The sequence below is a fragment of the Cupressus sempervirens genome, chromosome 4 (genome assembly GCF_028749045.1).
Source record: "Cupressus sempervirens isolate cs-2001-9-10 chromosome 4, ASM2874904v1, whole genome shotgun sequence".
Lineage (NCBI taxonomy): Eukaryota > Viridiplantae > Streptophyta > Pinopsida > Cupressales > Cupressaceae > Cupressus > Cupressus sempervirens.
This window is the reverse complement of record NC_143121.1, coordinates 491198783-491225350: the sequence shown is the minus strand read 5'-3', so window position 1 is coordinate 491225350 and position 26568 is coordinate 491198783. Positions and strand designations below refer to the sequence as shown.

The 26568-nt window shown below is 38.8% G+C and overlaps 1 protein-coding gene across 2 annotated transcripts in view; it reads left to right on the top strand.

Annotated features, from left to right (window-relative positions):
• Positions 1-26568, top strand: part of LOC149562091 (uncharacterized) — a 48189-nt gene that overhangs the window by 5959 nt on the left and 15662 nt on the right. The window contains exons 5-9 of one of the 2 annotated variants that reach the window (XM_089825629.1): positions 125-196; positions 298-397; positions 537-807; positions 946-988; positions 1062-1165. In XM_089825629.1, coding sequence (XP_089681755.1) covers positions 125-196; positions 298-397; positions 537-807; positions 946-988; positions 1062-1165 — 590 coding nt within the window. Of the gene's footprint in view, positions 1-121; positions 197-297; positions 398-536; positions 808-945; positions 989-1061; positions 1166-26568 lie in introns of both variants that reach the window. The other variant, XM_089825628.1, reaches the window with a different exon arrangement.

Here is a 26568-nt window from a genome sequence, read left to right as displayed (position 1 = left end):
TTCGTTTTTGGGCATGCCCTTGGCTTGTACTTACATTGCGGGCAGATTTAACTCTTAAAACAGTAAGTTATTAAATCAATCTCCGAATTTGTATACTAAGTGCAGATGAATTTATGTGCAGTAGAGCATATTGTACAAGTTGGTTTGTTTCGCTATAAGATGGATCCATCCAAGCGGACACTTCAGATGATACCTGGTGATGTTTATGTTTTTCCTCATACTGTGGGAGTAACTTAGCTATTCAGATTAACTTTCAAATCTGTTCCATAACTTGTACTTTTGTTGTTGATATTATAGCTGAAGAGCCGCCTTCTAATTTCAATACATCATTGGCAAGACAAAGAATGGATACATCAAAACGTTTTACTCTGAAGGGTGTAACCATTGGCGATGATGCGTATGTTGCCTTATTTTATTTCCATATTAAATATTCAGAATTTATCTTTAATTGTTTTATATAATGTTACGGTTTCAAAGCTGGAATCACTTTTGTTTTTCATTTGGTTTGACATGTTCCAAATTTGCAAATGGAACAGATATCTTAGGGTAGGGAATGGAAATAAACTAGTTAGGGATCCAAAGAAAGTATGCCGTGTTCTGGCCAGTGAGAAAGTTAGGTGGAGTTTGCACACTGCAAGGCGTCGTTTAGCTAAGAAACAACAATATTGCCAATTTTTTACACGCTTTGGTAAATGCAATAAGGAGGATGGAAAATGCCCTTATATTCATGATCGAGAAAAGATAGCAGTATGCACGAAATTCCTGAAGGGCAATTGCTCTAATGGAAGCTGTGAGTTGACTCATAAGGTATTGTCAGATCCTAACTTCCTATTGGCTAGCTAAGGAGATGTCTGGAGACATAAATAGATAGTTGCTATCAATAGTATATACGTCTATTTACCACATGACTTCACAAGTCTTTTGTATCTTTTTTTTTTTGTGCAGATCATTCCAGAGCGCATGGAAGATTGCTCCTTTTTTCTCCAAGGTACATATAAATGACACTATTTTTATAGATAACATATATTGAAACTGTGTGAACCCATTATATTTGTTGACAGGTTTTTGCACGAATGAGAATTGCCCTTACAGACATGTAAATGTCAATCCTAAGGCATCTGTTTGTGATGGATTTCTTAAAGGTTACTGTGCTGAAGGAGATAAGGTATATCGTTCGTTAAATTTAATCTTCAGCTTCTGATTGTGGCAGTGTGTTTTCTGTACTGTAATAAAATGCTTAGTTTGAATGCCATGGTTTATAACTGTCTGCATCTTTCTTCCAGTTGAAGTTTGTAATAACCCCAAACACATGAGAGATTTTTTTTTTCTTAAACGTACTGAAGCATATAAACTTGAGAAGAAATAGCTTAAATAACTGTCACAGTTGAAGCAACTTCCTGAAATTATCAGAGTATATCATAAAGTTTTCACAGGTATATCATAAAGTTTTCTCCCTATTTACAATTTGTCCTTTTAGGACCAATCCAAAATCATTTCAAATCTCAAAACATCTCTCATTATTGTAGGGATTACCTATTTTCAAATGAAGTCTCTTCACCTTAGCTTAAGGGTCTTTTGGAACAAGCCCTAAAATAATAGTTTTTGAAATAGAACACTGAAATAGAGACTAGAGAAACTTATTAAATCCTAATTTCTATTAGGAATCATATGATACCAAATTCGAATTTATTTTCAATTCTTGTTCAGATTATTGTTTACAGTAAACTTCCAGCCACATATTAGTATGACAAAACTGAAATCTTTTCCATTCCACTGTTCCCTTTTACATTAAATGAATAGATGATAGGCCTGTTAAAATGTCTCATTTTTACTGAATACTCCTAGTTACACCTAGTAAGAACAGTTCACTGAAACAATTTAACTTTCACCATACTTAAGACTAATTTTTAATAAAATAACATAATTATATTATAAATCATAACTTCTTTTGGTCAAATCAATTTCCAAGTATAAATGTACATCTCTTTACAACACATAACAGGGCCCAATATCTCTTAGTTTTAATTTTAATACATTTCAAAATAGTTAAATACTACATAATACCTAAGTTACCGATTCGGATGCGGATTCCGGAAGCGGATACGGGATGCGGGGATTTTTTTTTTTTTTGGATGCGGATGCGGGAGGAAACGTATATATATATATATATATATATATATATATATATATATATATATATATATATATATATATATATATAATATTATAATATTAACATATGCAAAGAAATGCAAGAAATATACAAAAACAAATCATTTGATAAAGCATAATATGACTATGAATCTATGATACTTAACAGTTAACTGAACCCTTAAACAAAATTCAAGATATTTCAAAATTTATATGATATTCACATATCAATATCAATATGTGCTTGTCCAACATTAGCGTTTAGTCTTGACTCTTAAACAATAAGTTCAAATAGGTCATGTTCAAGATTCCAACAAAATAAAATTTAAGAACATGGTAAATGATTGTCAATCAAAGTCTGACTCTGAATCATAGGGATTTGCAAGAAAATCCACATTCTCATTGTCATCTCCAATTGCTGAAAGATCATTTGAACCAAGCATGGTTCCACTTATGCTAGATGCAGCACGTGCCACACTAACATCATCACCGTCTCCAACTGTAACAAGATCACGAAGTGTTGCATCCAAATCTGCACACTCAGGGGCTACATCCCAAAGCTTTGTTGCCTCTTCCTTGTAATGATCATTCTTACGTGACAAAAGACGCAAGTTGGTGTGGACAAAGACCAAGTCCTCAGCTTTCTTGGAGCCTAACCGGTTGCGCTTCACCGAATGGATAAAGGAGTATGTACTCCAATTCCTTTCAGCAGCAGAAGAACTAGCAACCTATATATTTGTCACAAAACATACAAATGAAAAGCAAATTAATTTTATAGAATGTGTGAAATACTAAATTCTACAATGCAAGTGTAAACATAAAATTTTAAAACAAATTTACAAAACAAAATAAAAAACTTACTTGTGATAGGACTTTGATTGCAAGAGGTTGAAGATGCTTGAAAGGTTGACCATACATGTACCACCATGTGATATCTCCCATTCTATTTTGGTCCTTTAGTGCAAATGGAGAATGCTTTAACCCCGAAGCAAACAACCCAAATTCTTCCCTCACTTTTTCATACATTTCTTCCAGTGGGAAGAGTCTTGAAAGGGTTTTGTGGCACCCCTCAGCAACCTCCTCATCCGCAAATGGTGCAACTCTACTCGGCATACCAGCTATCTCCTCACTATAGTACCTAGGAGATAAGGCATATGCAAGGAGGTGCAATGGGGTAGTCATCTTATTCCAGCGATGGTTGATAATTGCTTGCACTTGTTTGCATAAGGCTTCACATTGTGTGGGGTCACTCTCATGTGCTTGTATAGAATGTTTTACCTTCTCAACCATGGTGTCCATGCCATCATACACATCCCCTAAGCAAGGTGTATTTGTATCAGCAAAACGGAGCATAGTCATGGTGGGCTCGGTGAAATCCAATACATATGCTACACGAGCCCACCAACTCTCATTCAAGATCAAATTCCTGATCTTTTGTGCTCTTTCTGAATTTGAGATCTTCCATACACCCCATTGATGACCGATGACCATTTGACTTAATGCATCTTTTACCTTGAGAGGAGTTGTCTCATAACGATTGTATGAGATGCAAAACGGGTCTCAGCAACCTAAGCAAGTTAACAATATGTTAATTGACAATATAATTATAAATTTTAATTTTTAACTAAATTACAAAACCATGAAACTTAGTAATTTAAAAAAATTAATTTACCTTCAGCAACTTCAATTTGGAGTATGTTCTAAAAATGGATTGTGACATGTGGTGGTTGGTCACAAACATTTGTATGTCCTCCCCCTCTTCATATATTTTCTTCATCCAATCTACTTCAGTGCCAATCCTCTGCATGATCAAGTTAAGGGAGTGAACAGTGCATGGAGTCCAAAAAAATGGTCATACCGACTCTCAACTAAAGCACCCGCACCCCTGCAATTTTTGGCATTGTCAGTGACCACTTGTACCACATTCTCACTACCCACCATCTCGATGGCCTCAATGAGAATTCTAGAAATGAATTCCAAATCCTTCACTTGCCCTTCACAATCAATGGCCTTCAAAAACATTGCCCCTTTGGGGGAAATTGCAATCACATTAATTAGTGGCCAATTTCTTGTATCCTTCCAACCATCTGACACAATAGTTAGACCCGAAGTTTTCCAAGATTTTTGGATTGGTTGAAGGTCTCTCTCTATATGTGCCCTCTCTTGTTGCAATAAAGTTGTATGCACCTTTTCATAGCCCAGGCTTGTGTAGTCAGCTGGTGATTCTTTGATTGTTGCCACCATTTCCTTCCAATATGTTGATCTCACCAAGTTGAAAGAAAGCCCATTCACATAGAGGCAACGTGCAATAGCTTCATCAGCGTGGTCTCTTGCCCCCATTTTAAATGTGGTGTCCAATGGGCCTCATTTACGGGTTGAAATTTTCACTTCTTCCTCATCCTCTTTTGGCACAGGTACCTGCAAGAATGGGTGTTGGGAGGATGCCATTGGTTCAGTGGGTGTCTTTGGCTTGCTCTTTGAGGAAGGACCTTGATAGTAGCTTTTTTTTGATCTATTGATCAATGCATCAGCAGCTTCTTGTTCTCTTACAAATGGAAGTATTTCCACGCTAGTCATCCCAGTACCATTTTTGCCTTTGCACATTCCAAATCCTTTGCCAGCAGGGCCCATAAAATGAAGCTTCACTCGAGAATATGAGCAATTGAAAGGTTTTCCTTTGTTACTTTGACAATAATTGCACTTCCAATAGTATGAGCCACCTCCTGAAACCTGTGATATCCGTGTTGTATGTCTCCACAAAGGAGAACCTACATCAATTTTGAAATTATCAGTCCCTTCCCCTCCTTGGCCCCCCACTGAATTTCTAGCACTACCACTGGTATCCATTCTTGCCTAGTTTTTTGCAACCTATTTTATAAGAAAATAAATAAATTTAATTAGTTCCTAACAACGATGAACATCAATGATCATGCATACAAGTGGAAAGAAGTGAGAAAAACTACTAAAATAGATACCCAAAGTTGCTTCTACATATCTTTCAAAAAAAAAAAATTGAAAAAAAACTTATAAAAAATCTTCAAGAACTTAAAAAATTTATCAAAAACTCAAAAAAATTCATCTAAATACTCAAGAAAAGGATTGATCACTTACCTTGAATGGTTTAAACTTTTTTGAGAAAGCTATCTCTCCCTCTTTGATCGATCCTCTTCGAAAATGCTGAACTTAGCTTCACAATGAAGGAGTGGCTGTAGGTGCAAACAAAATTCTAAAATGACTCTTGTGAATGCTTCTATGTTGTCTTCTAGGGTCGTTTTAGGTTTTTATTGTGAAAAAATGCTTTAAAAAATGCTTTTTGTCACATGCTGTTTCATAGTTTTAAGTTAAAATATACATTATTTTATTGGTTTTCCGCCTAACTCCCGCAGATGCGTCTGGATGCTCTCGGATTCCCTGCGGATGCTGCCCGGAAGCCACCTGCAGGCATTCGAAGGCTTCCCGCTTCCATCCGTATTGGATGCGGAAGCCAGGCACTAGGGCCACGCATCGGTATCTAAGCATAATACAGTAGATCTTGTACACCATATACAGCTGCAACCAATACTATCCATTTGTTGCTTGGAAGGATTGGTGTTGGATTGGTCTCATCTGTTAGTGTCCCTTACGGCACCCCAACTATTAGGCAACATGAAGCAATTCAGGATGATTCAAGTTGTTACGACCATGATTGAAATACATGGTATGACAACCAAATCGGTATCACACAATCATACTGCAAAAACACTATGCAAGTTGCTCAACCCACTATACATGCATGACATATACAATAGATAAATTATGACGTATGCCCTAACAGGAAACCAGAAAATATCATCTTGCTTGCGCACATATTCCATAATTAAGTAAATAACAATGGATCATTGATCATTTTCATCACCAAACAGAAGCTATCATAATAAAACATTTATCGTTTCTTTGTATATGCTGTAGAAAACTAAGAAAAGCAACATGAACATATGTCATAGATTGTTTTTAAATTATCAGCTGGGCACTTAACACTTGTTAGTCACTCATATTATACATGTGTGCACTCGACATAATTTGATTCTGTAATGTCCCCTAATTTGGGTTTAGTCTCAGTCAGTTATTACCAAATTAAAACAGAATTGATATTTATGTCTCTAGCAAAGGGATATAAGGTATTTGAAGTTAAAAGAACTATGTATTTATTTAATCAGACTAAGTTATCTGTATATTCATTAACAGTCCTTTACAACCTTATTACTATTCCAGCTCAAAGGCAGAAGGAGTAGGTGTTATCCAAGTTGCCTAGATAGCCACTGCAATGAACTCCTTCAGAGTTTACAGATCCAAGCCCTTTAGCCTTTCTTGGGACCATGCTTGCAAGATGCTCGAGGTTGCTGATCCCTACCCTATCTTGGGACTGATAGCCATTGCTTGGATTTATACAAGCCCCTCCTTGGAAACATTTTAGCTTCTTTCTTCTTGGGCCATGATAGTAATAAGTTCTGTTGCATATTTTGAAAATAACATAGATATTTGTTTGATTTTTTATTCTTGGTTACAGTTTTGATTATATTAATAGATAATAGAACATTACAATTTGCATAGATTGATTGTTCTTTGGCCAAAAACAACCCAACCCTAAGAGACTTTCCTTGGTTGTTACAGAGCAACCCTACTCCATTATAGAATGATTTTACAATTCATATCAGTACATTGCCTTTAAAACTGGGCTTTCAACCAATCCCTCACCACCCCCCAAACCCAGACCATGGAGCATGCTGTTTTTACCAACAAAAAGGCATTTGCAGTTATGTTGTAGAAGAAAGTAGTGTCTTTATAGCACAAACCTATCCCACAAACCTTCATCGATCATTGCAGAATGATTTTGCATTTCGCCTCAGTACAATGACATAAAAATTGGGCTTCAAACTTGCCCTAACCATTCCTCAAACCAGATCATAATCCATCTGTGCTTGTAAACAAAATTGGCAATTACAATTATGCAGCTAAGATTACAAGTCTTCAAAAACCAGACCCATTCTTACCACCATCTACAAAGCATTCAGATCGGGTTTTAACTTTATTACAAAGTTTTTACAAAAACTACAGGAAACATTGCCTGTGCACGAAGAACATAAACTAGAGCACCAAAGGGAAGTAGAGGATCACCCAAAATTCATCAAAGGGCTTGTGGGACAAAGCCTTGAATTCCTGCTCTCAACATTGTAGTAATGCAAACCTTGGACATATTTTCGTCCTCTCTGTTTACTTCCGCCCTTGCATGCATCAATTCTTGCAACTATTCTTCGTCCTCAGCAGTCGAACCACTTGGGCCTTCATTTTTTGAATTTCTTCATCTATAATTTGTTGCATAACCTGTAATTTGAGGGTGTACCTTCCTAGCTTCCCTGAATATTTTGTTCCTCAACTTTTTCTCAAATCTCCAAATAAATGGGGTTTACTTTGTCCCTGGAATTTTTTCCAGTGCACTCTGCTTGATACCCAAATATATCTGAATCCCTGGGATGGATGCCTCCAAAATTTCATCCATGCCCAACAAAGCTTCTTTTGGAACCAGCATTACCATCATGAATCTCACTATGTCTTTGCTTTCTTCAAGTTGTAAAGCCCACGCCAATGATCATCAAGGAGATGTCTGTATTTGTTCGATGAAAATTTTCTACTTTATAAAACATCTCACCCAACAACTACTCGACCACCATGAAGAGTCTGTGATGAACAAAATTGTACATTTTGTCCATGCAAACCTTCTTGCTATGCACATGAAATGAATTTTGTTGCTATTGACATTGGAGTGCGAATGCTGTTTCCATCTTGCTCAAACCAGAACGAGCACTGCACTGGTTTTTCTCTGCAGATTGCAAATGCTTTTTGGCTTTGAGGGTACACACCTTAACCTATTAACATGTTTATCAACGGAGAGGTTATTAGAAGTCTGTCACATCCACTGTTGTACTTCACATGAAAGCCATCACCTCAAAACCATGCACACTGCATTTATGGGAAGGAGAATGGTGGCATTCACAACGTGTTTGAGAATAAATGATGGAATGATTTCATTCCTGCAACCTGACATCTTGGAAATTCTTGATAACAACTTCAAACATGTTGAGTCTTAATGCCAAGTTGGACATGATGTCAACCTCTTTATTCCCCTGCCATTTGATATGTGATAAAAGGATGCCAACTCATCATTGATTTTGATAATGAAGTTGTGTAGGTGCCAAGCCTCCATGTCACCTTTTATAATAGCTTTAATGATAATCGGGGAGTCACCTTCAACATGTAAATTCCTAGCTCCTAGCTTTTTGGATGCTCTGATTTCCAAGAGAGCCGCTTCAACTTCCGCTACATTGTTTGTTCCACCCAGTAGACACTTTCCTCCGCAAGCAAAGAGATCCCCATTTGAATCTCTGATTATGAATCTTGCTGTGGAAGGGCCAAGGTTCCCTTTTGAGGCAACATCAAAATTACATTTCTACCAACATTCTCTAGGTCTTTCCCATCAGACAGAATGAAGCTGAGGGGGAGAGGGATTAATCCCAAGACAACCATTCATGGTTTACATATCTGTACAATTATGAGTGCATTATCAACATGTTTATATATATATATATATATATATATATATATATATATATATATATATATATATATAAACAATGATAATTTTAACTTCGAAGCATATCACTGTATGAGATGGGAGCAATTAGTGCAAATTAATCTGCATGCCTACAGTCATGGATAAACTCAGTGTTATATCCACACAGGGAATTGCTCATACCAGATGTGTCTGAGTCTATTTATGTAGATTGCTGGATATAAGACTGTGCTTAAGTAAGTATTTTTCTTATTGATGCTTTTTTCTATCTTCCTTCTTTCTCCCCTTGAGAATGAGAACTGACTTTTAATATAGTTCACCCAAGCCCAAGAGTGACGTCCCTTCTTTCCTAACAGTTCACAACTTTTGAATTAGTAATGAGATTTGTAGTCTTAATCAAACAGCTCTCAGCAATATTACTAATTGTTGTCATAGTATGGTTTGGTTTGTTATAATCTCAGCAGCTTTTGGTATTCATCAAGATTCATTATCATACTTGATTAAATAATACCTTTATATAATAATAATAATTTAATTCAACGGGAGCCAATGCTTCATGTATTCACGTATTTATTAAGTAATTAAATAATAATATAATTTATAAGTCAAGAATAATAATTAACTTTGTTAATTAATAATAATAAGAATGGTAATTAACTTATTAATTAAGAATGATAATTAACTTTGTTAACTAATATTTATTGATTGATAGTTGTTAATAAATATTAATAAAAAATATTATTCAATTATTTATTAATAATAGTACATTCAATTATTAATGTTTTATATATATATATCTAACAAACAAGGGCTATGACGCATGACACATGCAATATATATTCAACGCACTACACATGCATGACACATACAATGGATAAGTTATGATGTATGCGCTAACAGGAAACCATAATATATCATCTTGCTTGCACACATATTCCATGTACAAATAAATAACCATGAACCATAGATCATTTTCATCACAGAACACAAGCTATCATAATAAAACATTTATCATTTTTTTGTAGCTGTCCTAGAAAAGCAACTTGAACGTATGCCATAGATTGTTTTCAAATTACCATCTTGGCATTTAGTGCTTGTTAGTCACTCATATTATACATGTCTACACTTGACATAATTAAAGTCTCTAGTTGGTTAGGCATAAGTTTTGTTGAACCATACCATGCCTGCAAACTGTTAAGCAGTCTCATTAACTAGATCTCAGTCATAACTGATGTGTGCCAAATATAGATCTTGTCTCTGCCACAAATTTTCATAGATTGCTGAAAAAGATTAGAGTGAAATGTCTAGAAATAAGCTCATTGATAACTCAAGGCATGTATTGATAACACTATCAACAACATTCTCATCTGACAAACCATAGAAAGTTTGAGTTAAATAACACTGTAGTTTTCATACAACCAAGCCAGCTGAGGTTGAATACCACTGCTCTCTCTCTCTCTCTCTCTCAAACCTGTGAATTGTTTTTCTGTTCAAACAAATTTTCATGTAATGTCTCTTTCTGGGATCACCTGATATTTTGTCCTAAATCCACCATTTCAAAAAAATAAATAAAGAGAAAAATATAGTTAGAGATATAAACATCACCTGAGAATAAGACGAGAACAGTCTGTTTTGGAAACCTGCAACCAAATTAGATAACTATGTAGATACAACTCGTGAAAACCTGAGAATAAGACGAGAACAGTCTGTTTTGGAAACCTGCAACCAAATTAGATAACTATGTAGATACAACTTGTGAAATACATCTAATTCTAGTGAGGGAAAACACACACAACAAATCTCAATGGTTACATGGGAGCTCAACCATAATGAGGGCTGTGTTGGGAGACATGATGAGGTGTCCAGGTATCTCTCTCCCTTAGGCCCAACAACAGGGCCCTATCCTTTGTGGTCTCATATGGTCAGATAGTGTACCCAATGAGAGCTTTACACTGTTCCCCACTGTTGAAATTTTCATGGAAGATGTAAATGTACTAACACTGTTGTAATTTCTGTGTGTTCCAAATTACATTCTCAAGGCATATGTATATGACATTTAGGAGGCATGTCTCCATAAAGACATGTCTCTTCAACCCTCATTAGTTATCAATAACATATGTTTATTATGATTAAGAATGTGATAATGACTCATATATATATTCAATAAGTTTTATCCGAAAGAAGCTATAAAACATTAACAATCCCTCTTAGCTACAGAGGATAAACACACATATTGCCTCAAAGTAATATAAGGATATCTTTCATAAGAAGATATTCAACATTTTGATATCACATTTTATATCATGAGTATTAGTCTTCCAGAATATCAACATATGATATTCACTAAGTATATCATGAGTATTAGTCTTCTAGAATATCAACATATGATATTCACTAAGTACTCAATAAGGTTTCATATCACATCTGATGTTGTGAATATTGGTGTCCCAAATTATTGACATTCAATATTCACGAAGTACTCAAAAAGTTTTATATTGCATCTAATATCAAGAGTATTGGCCTCCCAGAATATTAATGATATTAACCAAGTACTCAAAATAAGGTTTGATATACATTTGATATCGAGAGTATTGGCATTTTAGAATATCAATGATATTCTCTAAGTACTCTGAGTAATGGCCTCCCAGAATGTTGAGATGCAAGACATTCACCATGTGCTCATTTTGTTTGATTTCATAATACAAATTATTGTAAGATCGTCACCTTATAGTAACTTCTGCAAATACAAGTGACATCATTTGGAAGTCGTCACTTCCTCATTATGTACACAAGGGGTAGGCCCATTAAAATCATAGTCACTAGGTATATTCATGAATTACAATCCTCTTGACTGCTACAATTTATTGATCATTAGAGAATCCATCTCAACATGGTTAACTCACTCTGAATCAATATGACTGAGATTACCAAAGGTTGACCGAATCACATCCTCTATCTGCTCCCTTTCTTGTAAGGTTGTTTCTAACAAAATATCAGGCTACCTTTGAATCTCAATCTTCTGAGCTCCTCATCCAAAGTTGCTTTTTGTTGGTGTAAATAGGTATTTACTATTTAAACTTAAGTTTACTTAGGTTAATGCATATTCATATTAGTTGTCATGTACACACCTAGGACTTTGCATTTTCATATGAGTTGTCATGTTGACAACACAATAGTTCGCATCTTGTTTGAGCACATGTTGTCTACTACATCTCTTTATGAGATACACCTTTGCATTCTTATCCTCTCATTGTTGCACGTACATTCATGCACAATGGAGGATAATCCTCTCTTGGTGGACATGTGCTTAGTTGTTATGCTCATCTCATTATGACTCCTAGACATATCACTTGCCATTCTAGACATATCACTTGCCTTCATATACAGGCACCCTCAATGATTTATTCATTTAAAATCCATTATTATGTGATCGTTATTGAGAGTCTCATTTGATCATCTCTCATCTCTCTTGTGCTATCTCTTGTGTTTCTAGATCTTGGCGTTGCATTGTTGCCTTAGGCAAATTCTTACATGGTATCAGAGCCATAGGAGCATTGCACAGCCATTGGAGAACATCATTTTGTCTCATTTCTTGGAGGGTCACGATTCAAATTCGGGCTATCTGCAGTTATTGGGAGCGATTTGAGCAAGAGTTGACCTCACCATTGCGTCCGAGTGGTCGTTCCAAAGAATTTTGACTATAAATTTTCCTATATCGGGTAAAAGTCAAATTTGAGGCAATTTTATTTACAAATCAGACTTGAAGCCCGATTTGTCAATTTAGTAGATGACAAGTATTTGAGCCGCGGTACGATAACCCATCCACCGCAGATAACCAATCTACGATTTGGCAAGCATTGATTCTTCTTATGATAGAATAATTATAGACCATGCAAATCTGCCCAATCGACACATTTCAAGGATCACGTAATTGATCCAACACTAGCATGCGGTCTATAATACCAACATCATTGATCTGGCATTCATCCGATCCACTCTTATTTGTGCACAATTCGCCTTTGGATATCTCATCGAGTGAGCCTGACCATAGTGACAAGCAGTGTATTTGACATTCTACCACCAAGTTGAACCCAATCCCACGTGAGTTGCATAGATAGGAACTTTCCACATGGGCCTTCTACATGCAGTTGATCTGAATCCTCATCTCGTAAGTCAAACCATATCTCAAATCTGCATAATGACATTGACGCTTCTTCCATTCAAAATACGATATTGTGAGATCATTGGCATAGATCATCTATTCTTTGCGTGCTCCATCTACGGTTTCAATAGCTCCGATCAAAAGTTAGAGAGTGAATTGTATTCTCGCGATCACAAACTGGCGGGCCCTCCCGTCCCCACAAAACCATTGCATTGGAAACCTTTGAACACAGGGCTCATGGTGCAAGCCCTGTCAATCTTCACTATCAATCCCTGTGATCGTCAATCTTCCTGCACTTGAGATTTGCACATACTTGTGATTAGGAGTGTCCGACGACATTGGTATTGGATAGTGACTTGATCCTCAACTTCTAACAGTGACACTTGGCAAACTTGCGATTAGGAGTGTCTAGCGACATTGGTATTGGATAGTGGCCTGATCCTCAACTTCCAACAATGACACTTGGCAGAGCTTTGGATTCAAGCATTGGCCCGCCTGTGACTCAATCTTTCCAAGCTCATCGTGCAGATCCAATCCTCGAAGTCTATAGTGATATGACCATTCTACGCCCACGCACATTGAAGTTGGTCAAACATCTTAGATCCAACATTGAATTGCGAGCTTCCTTGCCACATCTCAATATTGGTAAATTTCATTAAATTTTTTTGCTTTTTTGATATAGTTTCACGAAGTTAAAATGGAGAGGTTTATAAGTGTCACTGGGTGCATCTTCTTATTTGCATTGATGGGACCCAAACTGTCAAATTGAGTCTCATGATTTGATGACATCAATAGGCATTTCAATTTGAACCCCTTCACCATATTGATTTTCAGTTTGGTCGTTTGACTTTAAGAGGACATAACTCACTCTTTCGGGCTCCAAATTGAGCTCATTTTTCAGTTTTGCTCTACATTTCCTAAATTGTCCTTTGGTGCTTGTTCTTGTCCAATCCTTAGTTTTGCAACTTCAGAGGCTTCATTTGAGCTCATACAAAGACATTTTCAGGTGCCGTTTTTTTCAAAGTGCATGATTTTTTGTCTACTTTCCAGATTTGTTATCACTGGTCAACATCTCAGATCCAACATTGAATTGCGAGCTTCCTTGCCACATCTAAATACTGGTAAATTTCATTAAATTTTTCGCTTTTTTTGATATAGTTTCACGAAGTTAAAATGGAGAGGTGTATAAGTGTCACTGGGTGCATCTTTTTATTTGCATTTGTAGAAGTTGATGAAAGCCAACTTCACAGTGCACCAAGAGCACTTGCATGCAAATAATCTGTTGAAGGGAAACCAAAGAAGGAAGAGTTGGAGCTTGGAAAAACTAAATGGACTGAGAGAGAAGATATTGCAAACAAAGAAAATGTATTGCTATACAATATGCCTTGAAAAGATATGAAATTACAATAGGAGAGCTCGAATATAAAAGCCTCAAGGAAGCTTGTAGAACAAGCTGAAAAGCGCTACTAGATAAGTGTGACAACTTAGCATTCGTCCACAAAAAGTGAGATATCCTCGATCAAAGTGAGAGGATAAGTATGACTAAATAGGACAAACTCCGGTGTTGTCAACAACTCCTAGACTACAACTAATAAATAAATGCATTAACCTAAGTAAATTTAAGTAAAAGAATAAATAATTATTTATTCTAACACCCCCCCTTAAGTGCAACTTAGGGGAATGCACTTAAGCTTACAACAACTAAGATGAAATGCAGAATGGGTCCCAGCAGCGAGGCCATGTTAGGTACCCATGCACAATGCAAAGAAATGTAACCTCTGAAAACGGGGAAAGAGAGAAAACCGCATGGGAAAAACCCTCTCCCAAAAAGAGGTAAAAACATGCTGAAAAAATGAAGGAAGGAAGGAAGGCCTCAACAAGGCCCCCCAAGGACAACTTCCACCGGAAATGTTTCAAGAGACTCTCTCAAAACCATAAGTGCAACCAGCCCCTCTATGAGAGATAGAAAAGACAACAAAGCCCACCCAAAATAATGGAGCCCTTGGAGAAATAACCGAACCAATGAACTCCAATGTGGCGGAAACAAGGGAACAAAACAAGGGAACCCCTGAATGAGAGGGAAAACTGGAAGGCCTAGCTGATGCTCAAAGGAGAAAATATGAGGATCTTGAAAAGGAATCCCCAAGGCAGGTGTGATGACACTGTCATGAATGCCCATTGTAGAATCTGCAACAGGTGCACCTGGAGGCTCGATGAATGGAGTTGGAGGATTAGGCAGAGTAGAAGAAGAATCCTGCTGAAGAGAAAAAACCTTAACTGGATGTGGTGTGGAAGTCAAAACAAGGATCTCAGGAACAATACAAAGGTTCAAGTATCCTGACTGCACCACATGATGCTCCTGCGAAAGAGAAGTGTGCTCCGACAATGGAGATGGTGGACCAAAGTGTGAGAAGGTGTAGAGACGAGTGGAAGGATCAATTGCCCCTGTAGCAATAAGACCTCTTGTTGCACAATCCCGAATGAAGACTAAATCAGCAGTGAACTCAACTGTCTTCCCTGATCCACTACGTGTAATCTGAGAAATCGAGAGAAGGTTTGCAGACAGAGATGGAATATACATTACATCATTGAATATACCATCTTGGATGCGAACTGAACCTTTCCCGCAGATTGGTAGGGCAGTGTTATTCCCCATGAGAATATGAGGAATGGGAGAAGCCTCAATAGTGGAGAAGACACCTTGAGAAGATGTCATATGGTGAGAAGCACTTGAATCCAGTATCCAAGGGACCTGTGAAGGGGATGTAATGGAAGCTCGTAATGCATGACCCTTTCCAAGATCCGGTGTAGATGTCGAAGAGGTGGAAGAAGCCTGAAAAGAAGACCCTTGTGAGGTAGAAGAGGATGGAGAGGAAATAGTGCTCTTCTAAAGGAGAACTTGCAACTCGGCAATTGGTTTCTCATAGCCATCAAATCTCTTCTGAAAACAATGTGACTCATCATGATCTTTTTTGATAATAGGAACAGGTAGGAGTCTCAGTTTTCTTTTTCTCCTTCTTCTTAGAAGAAGAGGATGTACCAGTAGAGTGTTGAGAGGAGGAATTAGATATTTGCTTCGGCTTCTGCTCCCGTGTATCCTTGGCAAGCAATGCTTGTGACTGTGAACTTATAAGTGAATCCATCTAAGTAATCTTGGACTGTTTCGGTGTCAACTGATCACAAAATGTCTCAAAAGAAGGCATTTGATGTCTGGTACCCAAGGCATCCATAGTGGAGTAGAAAGTAAAAGAAAAGATCTGATATTGTCCTCGCAACTTGAAGAGTATCAAAAAGATACACTCATCATCTGTCTTGTTTTTCCCATATCCCTGCAAAATTGCACGGAGAGATTTGAACTTCATTAGGAAGTCTTCAATGGTGGGAAAGTTGTCAGGTGTCAAAGATGTCAACTTTGCATCAAGCTGAAGTGCCCGAAACTCATTCATTGTGCCAAACAAAGTCTGGAACTTTAGCCAAGTAGCCCTCAAAGTGGTTAAACCATCCAAGTGAAACATAAGACTATCTGAGATGTTCAGTGCAATCAATCCCATGGCCTCATCCATTTTATTCTTGTGTTGAAGAACCTCAAAAGGGCACGTTATGATAGGTTGGTTCTCATCTAGACATGACCATAAGTCTAGTCATTTGTGCCTTCCAGGTGTGATAGTTGTGTGGCATGAGCCGGGTCACAGATGGATCCGACATTGAGAGAAGACGGAAGCAGAAGGGTCTTATTCTGAAGTAAATTACAAAAAAGAAAATGCACCCCCCCCCAAAACAACATATAAAGATATCCCTCAAGTACCAAAAAAAAAACTATAAAAAGCATGAAAACTGAGAAAAGAACCTGGATTCTGGATGTAGAGAAGGAGGAAACAAAAGCCTCTACTTTGATGCCAAAAATGGGAGCTCAAATGAATTTGGAATGTGATAAAACCAACATCATTGTAATGGACACCCCTGGATGTCCCATAAAACTAAACCAATTTGCTGAAATGAATTTTGTCAAACAGTTTGCATGCAACCTCTTAAAACCCCTTATAACTCTGGAAATCAAACGTTTATTTGTTTGTTGTGTTTCGTGCATGGAATTGGTATCATACAACATAAACAAGAGAGAAACTACAACAATATGCAAAGTGGAAATGAACTGCTGCTAATAAAATGTTATTTTCAGAATTCATAAAACCAAATACATGGCAGATTTATCAACTCACTAATTACTTCAGCAATATTGTCATAATACTCCAGCCCATGCTTACGAACTTGCTGCTACAATACTTTGTCCTCCAATCAGTCCACTACCTTCATAATACCATTCCCTCCAAGCGGCATAAGCGTCGGACAAGTAGTGAAGAAGATATGAGCAAAATATCAAATCTGCCTGTAGCCGGAAATGCAACTAAACTGCCTGATACTAAAGCCAATAAGAAAGAATTCCAAAGGCCAAACCCCAAGGGAATGACGTCTAGAATGTTACAAGAGAGGATAGACGTCCTCAAATGCCAAGAACAAAACTGCAACTCACACACCAATTTCTTCTGATATTCAACCTGTCTAATGAAGCCACAAATGCTTCCTTTTATTCTATTTCCACGGGTCCCCTCAACTCATATGGGCAATGTGGGATAAAAGATGTGTAATATAAAACATATATTAAAATACCCCTTATGTCTCCCTTGGGTACACATCACCATAAAATAAATATTAAAGTAACACTTTAATATTTTACAATTAAATTAGACGTTACTTTAATAAAACTTCAGGCATTAAAATGTATTAGCAATCGGACTCCGAATAATGCGAGTGATAGCTCATCGGAAAGCTCTCACCGAGGAGTATCGAATCCAATCCCCAAAATTGACCTGCACTGTGTTCTGCCGACTTACTAAAAATAGTAAGTATGCCTGAAACTGAGTAAATCAACTTTGTTTTGGCCCAAACTGGAAATGACTAGGCCAAAACACTCCAAGATCCCATTAAACCCTTCGTTAGCCCTCGGGACCATGTAGAACAAGGCTAACGCGCACACACTTGGTCAACTGCTAAAATGGGGACATTACAGTCCGCCCCCCTTGAAATTGCTTGTCCTCAAGCAATCTCAGTCCAGCCTGCTGAATAACCTGCTCACTCTCCCATGTAGAATCTTCCTCCGGCAGGTCTTTCCATTTGACCAAATACTCCTTCACTATCCTGTTTCTAAGCTTCCTCTCTCTGGTATCCACAATAGCCTCAGGTACTAACACAAGCTTCCCCTCCTCATCCAAAGGGGGTAAATCTGCAGAAGGCACTACACTCTGACCAATGGCTTTCTTAAGCCTAGACACATGAAACACATTGTGCACTCGATTGCCCTCTGGAAGCTCAAGCTCATAGGCGACTTTGCCCACTTTGCGAATCACCCTGTAGGGACCATAAAATCTAGGTTTCAACTTTTCAGCTCCGCTCTTCTTGAGCGATGACTGTCTATATGGTTGTAGCCTCAAGTAAACCATATCCCCTACCTCGAAGCTACGCTCTATTCGGTGCTGATCAGCATACAATTTCTGTTGATTCTGGGCCTGTTGTATATTCTCTTTGAGCACTTTCAGGATGTCCTGACTATCCTGCAATAAGTTTTTGGCTTTGGGCACTCTACTGTCCCCCAAAACTAAATCCATGAAGCTAGGTGCTTCATAACCATAGAGTTCCATGAAAGGAGTCATCTTGATGGACATATGATAAGTGGTGTTATAACAATACTCTCCCATATGCAACCATCTGATCCAAGCCTTTTGTTGTGTAGTTACATAGTTCCTCAAATATCCTTTCGCCCATTTATTCACAATCTCTGTTTGCCCATCTGTTTGCGGATGATAACTAGTGCTAGGTGTAAGACCTGTACCACACAACCTAAACAACTCTTGCCAAAAAACACTCATAAACTTACTATCCCGGTCGCTGACAATGAATCTGGGCAGCCCATGTAACCTGAATATCTCTTTAAAGAAAAGATCTGCCACCTGTGCTGCTGTGTAAGTGGACGGAATAGCAAAGAAGTGAGCAAACTTCGTCAAGCGGTCCACCACCACATAGATGCAATCCCTTCCCTGCACTCGTGGTAAACCAGTGATGAAGTCCATCGAAATACTTTCCCATTTCCTATCAGGAATGGGCAAGGGCTGTAATAAACTTGCAGGAAATGTGTGTTCTCCCTTATTCTGTTGACAAACCATACACTCCCTGACATACCTCTGAACATCATCCTTGAGCCCTTTCCATGAAAACCGCTCTCGGATCTGCCTGTAGGTCTTGAAGACCCCCGGATGTCCTGCTGTGGGTGCATCATGAAATGCCTTCAATATCGCCTCTCTCAAATGTGATGACGGAATCAAATAAACCCTGTCCTGAACTCTGATCAATCCATCTATCACCTCATAGCGATCATCCTGTATGGTACCTGAAATCAATCCAGAAGCCCAAGCATCTCCGACATACTCTGCTATAATCCGATCTCTCCAATCTCCTGAAATCTCTGCCAGAGCACATAAGTGAGGTCTCCGAGATAAGGCATCAACCACCACATTTTTCTTACCTTTGACAAACTCTATGTCAAAGTCATAAGCCTGCAATTTAGTCACCCATTTTTGTTGCCGGTCATTAAGATCACGCTGGCTCATGAAGTATTTAATACTGTTGTGATCAGTCTTGATCACAAAACGTCCACCTACCAAATATGATCGAAATTTGGCCAATGCATGCATTATGGCCAACATCTCCCGGTCATAGACAGAATAACTTTTCTCAACTCCTCGGAGCTTCCTACTCTCGAATGCAATGGGATGCTTCTCCTGCATCAATACTGCTCCAATCCCATCACCTGATGCATCACAATGAAGCTCAAAAGGCTTTGTGAACTCCGGTAGAGCTAGAACTGGACATGAAGACATTACCTGCTTGAAATGCTCAAAACACCTCTGTGCTGCCCCTGTCCACACAAAGGCTCCTTTCCTGGTAAGATCTGTCAAGGGTGTAGCAATCTGTGAGAATCCCTTAACAAACCTTCTATAAAAACCACATAAACCAAAGAATCCCTTAAGCTGTGTAAGGTTTGTGGGAGTAGGCCACTCTACAATAGCTCTAATCTTTTCGGGATCAACCCGAACGCCATCTGCACTAATGATATGCCCCAGGTAAAGGAGCTCAGTCATGCCAAACTCACATTTAGATTCCTTGGCATACAATGACTCTCTCTCCAGAATAGATAACACCTCCTCCAGATGATGTAAGTGCTCCTCCCAGGTCTTACTGAAGACCAAGATGTCATCAAAGAAGATCAAGACAAATCTCCTCAGCTGCTTCCTGAATACCTGGTTCATACAACTTTGAAATGTAGCAGGTGCATTGGTTAGACCAAATGGCATAACCATGAACTCAAAGTGGCCATAGTGACATCGGAAGGCTGTTTTCTCAATGTCCTTTGCTCTCATCCTGATCTGATGGTATTCGGATCGCAAATCAATTTTGGTGAAGAAGCATGCCCCATGCAACTCATCAATCAGCTCATCAATCCTAGGAATGGGATACCTATTTTTAATTGTTTTCTTATTCAGTGCCCTGTAATCGATGCACATGCGCATTGTCCCATCCTTCTTCTTTACCAATACTACTGCTGAAGCAAAAGGGCTCTTACTGGGCCTGATATGCCCCATCTCTAACAAATCCTTAATCGCCTTCTCTATCTCATCCTTGTGTTTCTTAGGATGACGATAGGGAGTAATCATAACTGGTTTGGCTCCCTCCTCGAGCTCAATAACATGTTCCATCCCTCTGTCAGGAGGAACCCCATGAGGAATATCGCTAAATACTTTAGCGTGTCTATCAAGTATCTTTTGGACATCTAGTGGATGACTTTTTTCTTGTGGCTCTGGTGAAGTTGGCATAATGTGGCACTCTGCTGCCCACTCTATGTCATCATGACGAAAAAGTCTCTGCATTCTCCTCAAGGACACTATTCTGCAACCTCCATCTGAAAGCCCTCTAAGTACCACAGTTCTCCCCTCATGCTGGAATCTCATCTCCAATTTCGCTAGATTGAGTGTGAACTCAACTAGTGAAGCCATCCATGTCATGCCGAGGATGACATCATAATCTCTCATGTCCACAACATAGAACTCATCTTCCAACTCGTAGCCATCTCCAAACCTGATGCGAAGATTAGATATCTTCCGAGTGCATAATAACTTATCACCGTTAGCCACCATGACTCTAAACCCATCATGCTCCTCTGTCTGTAACCCTCTCCTGGCTACCAACTGTGCATCTATGAAGTTATGTGTAGCCCCAGTGTCAATAAGAGATATCACTTTCTGCCCTTGGATAGTACCCCTGACCTTAAATGTGATTGCCTTTTGGGCCCCTGTCAAGCGTGCCAACAATCTATCATCCTTAGGAATGTTGCTCTCCTCTATAGTGTTACCCTCATCTGAATCGGAGTGCTGATCCTCCCCTTCTGACTCTGACTCTTTTGCTGAAAAATACTCCATTTGATTTGCCTTAGCCTTGAGAGAGCATTTATGAGATAAGTCCCAAGGCTCTCTACAATGGAAGCACAGCTTCTTCTTTCGAAGTTCATTCAAGGTTTCATTGTCTAGTCCTTTTGATCCTTCTTTGGGTTTGCTATACTCTTTCTGAAATGATTTTTTGTCTTTGTCCTTGCGGTAGGAAGAATCTGTTGAATGGTTTTTTCCTTTGTATACCGAAGGGGCTAAATCTCGTGCCCTTTTAGTTGCTTCAGCTAACGTGAGTGGATCATGTCCCTTCACCCAACCTCGTAATGGATCAGCAAGACCATCACAAAATAACACCACCAATCTCCTAGGAGAGATATCAGTAACAAGTACAGACAAGCGCTGAAACTCGGCAATGTAAGCATCCACAGAACCTGACTGTTTTAACTGTGCTAGCTCCTTGAAATGTAACTCGGGATCCTTAGTGTCAAATCTCCCAATCAATGTTTCGGTGAATTCCTCATAGGATGTAATCTGATTATGCCCCAAAGTCACCATGCCATGATGCCACCATTCATGTGCAACGCCATCCAAGTGCATAGCCGCATACTTGATAGCCTCCTCCTCAGGCATAGGATTAAGCTGCAAGTATGTATCTACCTTTTGCACCCAAGCTCGTGCAGTCATCTTCCCTGAAGCATCATAATAAGGTAAAGAAAGTTTTCCAACTTTCTTCCTCAGCTCAAAGTTTTGGTTCCTCCCTCCTGCTTTAGGCATGTGTCTCATCCTCAAGTCCATATAATCTCTAAGAGAAATATCTGCCTGAAACTCTGGTCCACTAGCCTCCCAGTCCCTCCTGAACTGATCCTGTAACTCGGTAATCTGCGGTTCGTTTACTGGATGAACCGGATCTCTGGGTGGAAAAGTGGGTAGAAGAGGTCTCGAGCTCACAGTCCGTGCTGGGCGTGCAACGTGTCTAAAGTTATCAGCCTCATTCCCATTGTTGCCGTGTCCATTATTACCATTAATGTTATTCTCAGGACCATTGTTGTTGCCTTGGCCTTCATGGTTATTGTTTCCCCCGTTGTTATTGTTTCCCTCGTTGTTATTGTTTCTGTTGTTGGCATCACCTGAATTAATATTGACACCCATCTGTCTAGCCATGAGCTGCAACATCATGTCCATTCGCCTATTCTGCTCCTGCTGCATACGCTGCCCCTGTTGCATACGCTGCCCCTGCTCTAATGTATCCAGTAACTGTCAGAACAGTACCTCCCCTTGATCTGGACCAGCATTTCTGCCTCCGCCTAATCCTGTATTCCTGTCATCTCGATCACCCATATTATTGTCCTGATCACAGAATATCTCCTCTGTGTCTGTATGGTTGAATTCAATGTCCCCCTGCACGGATGTACTAGACTGTTTGCTTTGCAAGTCTGAAATCCTATTTTGTCTTGCTCTGGTATCGCGAAAATTATAAGACCCCTGTCGCATGCTCAAACATAAATGCTTAGCCTGTGTTTTTTTTACTTACTTTTTCCCTCTATCCGGCTGTTCCAAATTCCCTATAAGACCTCCACAGGATGGCAGGACTTATAGCTCTGATACCACTGTAATGGACACCCCTGGATGTCCCATAAAACTAAACCAATTTGCTGAAATGAATTTTGTCAAACAGTTTGCATGCAACCTCTTAAAACCCCTTATAACTCTGGAAATCAAACGTTGATTTGTTTGTTGTGTTTCGTGCATGGAATTGGTATCATACAACATAAACAAGAGAGAAACTACAACAATATGCAAAGTGGAAATGAACTGCTGCTAATAAAATGTTATTTTCAGAATTCATAAAACCAAATACATGGCAGATTTATCAACTCACTAATTACTTCAGCAATATTGTCATAATACTCCAGCCCATGCTTACGAACTTGCTGCTACAATACTTTGTCCTCCAATCAGTCCACTACCTTCATAATACCATTCCCTCCAAGCGGCATAAGCGTCGGACAAGTAGTGAAGAAGATATGAGCAAAATATCAAATCTGCCTATAGCCGGAAATGCAACTAAACTGCCTGATACTAAAGCCAATAAGAAAGAATTCCAAAGGCCAAACCCCAAGGGAATGACGTCTAGAATGTTACAAGAGAGGATAGACGTCCTCAAATGCCAAGAACAAAACTGCAACTCACACACCAATTTCTTCTGATATTCAACCTGTCTAATGAAGCCACAAATGCTTCCTTTTATTCTATTCCCACGGGTCCCCTCAACTCATATGGGCAATGTGGGATAAAAGATGTGTAATATAAAACATATATTAAAATACCCCTTATGTCTCCCTTGGGTACACATCACCATAAAATAAATATTAAAGTAACACTTTAATATTTTACAATTAAATTAGACGTTACTTTAATAAAACTTCAGGCATTAAAATGTATTAGCAATCGGACTCCGAATAATACGAATGATAGCTCATCGGAAAGCTCTCACCGAGGAGTATCGAATCCAATCCCCAAAATTGACCTGCACTGTGTCCTGCCGACTTACTAAAAATAGTAAGTATGCCTGAAACTGAGTAAATCAACTTCGTTTTGGCCCAAACTGGAAATGACTAGGCCAAAACACTCCAAGATCCCATTAAACCCTTCGTTAGCCCTCGGGACCATGTAGAACAAGGCTAACGCGCACACACTTGGTCAACTGCTAAAATGGGGACATTACAATCATTGTCTCCGTCTCTGAGCCAGCTTTCCATCGCTTCTTTCGGATCAAAGAAAGACATCTGTATGCTCAAGTTATGGCCAAAAAATCAATTGCTGCTCCAAAAGACTAGCTCACTGAAAAAATACAGTCAAGGCAAAAAATTTGACGGCTATACGGCCGTGAACTAGATGTTGCTGGGAAAAAATTCTAGCTGCCGGTTTGCTGACGTCAGCAGCTTGGAAATGACATCATTAGGCCAGAAAATGATGCCAGCAAGTGGGGCAAGGGTGATGATATCAGCTTGACGTCACGCCGGAAAATGCTGACGTGTGGCCGGAAAACTTTGATGTGGATGCCGGGAAATGACGTCACTAGCCGGATTGCTGACGTAATGTTACTGCAGAGTGGCGTCAGCACGTGGGGTTTGCAGGCAGTGGCGGTGGTGGTGCTTGGGAGGAAAACATGGCGGCGCTGCTGGTTGTTAGTTGGCGGGGGTGGTGGGTTGGTGGCCTGTTGACAATGGTGTCGCCGCGGTGGTGCGGTCGATTGCAGCAGTGCTTGCGTTGTGCATGGGTGGCTCAGCGGTGGCGCGGTGGCATTGTTGCTGCGTTTATTTTTATTTTTTATTTTTTTTGCACAAAAATTCCGTACAATCCGTATGACTGGCTTGTGAGGGGTTAAAAAAAATATCTAGATGCCATGGAAGCCAAAATCGAAAAGTTTTATATGAATTTTGACTATAATCAGTCTTCTGAACTCAATGGTAGTGTCCGTTTAGGCCCAAAGTGCTCCAAAAAGTCGCTCTTCCCCTGGATTGAAGAAAAAAAATCACAAATAAACTAGGGTTTGTGTCTCCGAATCGCAACTTCAAAAATCCTTCAACTAAGCAGCAGTAGGGAGGCTCTGATACCATGTAAAAGTTGATGAAAACCAACTTCACAGTGCGCCAAGATCACTTGCATGCAAATAACCTGCTGAAGGGAAACCAAAGAAGGAAGAGGTGGAGCTTGGAAAAACTAAACGGACTGAGAGAGAAGATATTGCAAACAAAGAAAATGTATTGCTATACAATATGCCTTAAAAAGATATGAAATTACAATAGGAGAGCCCAAATATAAAGGCCTCAAGGAAGCTTGTAGAACAAGCTGGAAAGTGCTAGGAGATAAGTGTGACAACTCAATGTACGTCCACAAAAGGTGGGATATCCTCGACCAAAATGAGGATAAGTATGACTAGATAGGAACAAACTCCTGTGTTGTCAACAACTCCTAGACTACAACTAATAAATAGATGCATTAACCTAAAGTAAAAGAATAAATAATTATTTATTCTAACAGCATTGATGGGACCCAAATTGTCAAATTGAATCTCATGATTTGATGACATCAACGGGCATTTCAATTTGAACCCCCTCACCATATTGATTTTCAATTTGGTCGTTTGACTTTAAGAGAACATAACTCACTCTTTCGAGCTCCAAATGGAGCTCATTTTTCAGTTTTTCCCTACATTTCCTAAATTGTCCTTTGGTGCTTGTTCTTGTCCAATCCTTAGTTTTGTAACTTCAGAGGCTTCATTCGAGCTCATACAAAGACATTTTCAGATGCTGTTTTTTTTTTTTAAAGTGCATGATTTTTTGTCTACTTTCCAGATTTGTTATCAGTGTGGAGCCATTGTAAGTGGATATTGTACATTTGGTCTTTTTTGGCCTATTTTGGCACTTGTAATTGATTAGATCCTTGATAGATTTGGTGTCTTATGTACTCAAGTCTTCTACAGCTTCATCATTTCTGTTGTAACCATCAAAATCAAAAGTCCACTTTGGTTCATTTTGACAAGTGAATATTGTACATGTACTAAATATAAAGTACCAAATAATTCTGGGGGGGATTCTTTGATTGAGTGAAAAGGGGAGGGGGTGGCTTGTGTTCTTCTGTCTCTTTTGATATTGTGCTCTTTCTTTTGCATTATGGGTTTTGCAAATATAACATCTCATAACTATGCTACTTGGAAAGTAAAAATGGAAGAAAAATTGATGGGATTAGGGTTATTTATCCATGTAAATGACAATGCAATAAAACCTGCTGATGATGTTGATAGTCAAACACAAAATGATTGGCTTGAAAAGCGAGATAGGGCTTTGGGAACCTTGTTTCAACATGTCTCAGATCCTGTCAAATATCCCATCAGAAACAATGAGAATGCAGAAGAAGCTTGGGATAAATTAGAATCCTTGTATGGGAAAGTAGATGAAGAAAGGGCCTACATCATTGAGAATAGCCTTCTCCAATTAGAACATAGAAACTTTGACACCATATAGGAGCATCTTGCTCAAGTAGAAGTGTATAGGGCACAACTTAATTATTGTGGTGAACCCATTAAGCATGCGAAGTTGATCACACACATCATGACTCATCTTCCTCCCGAGTATGCTGCCTTTGTTTCAAGT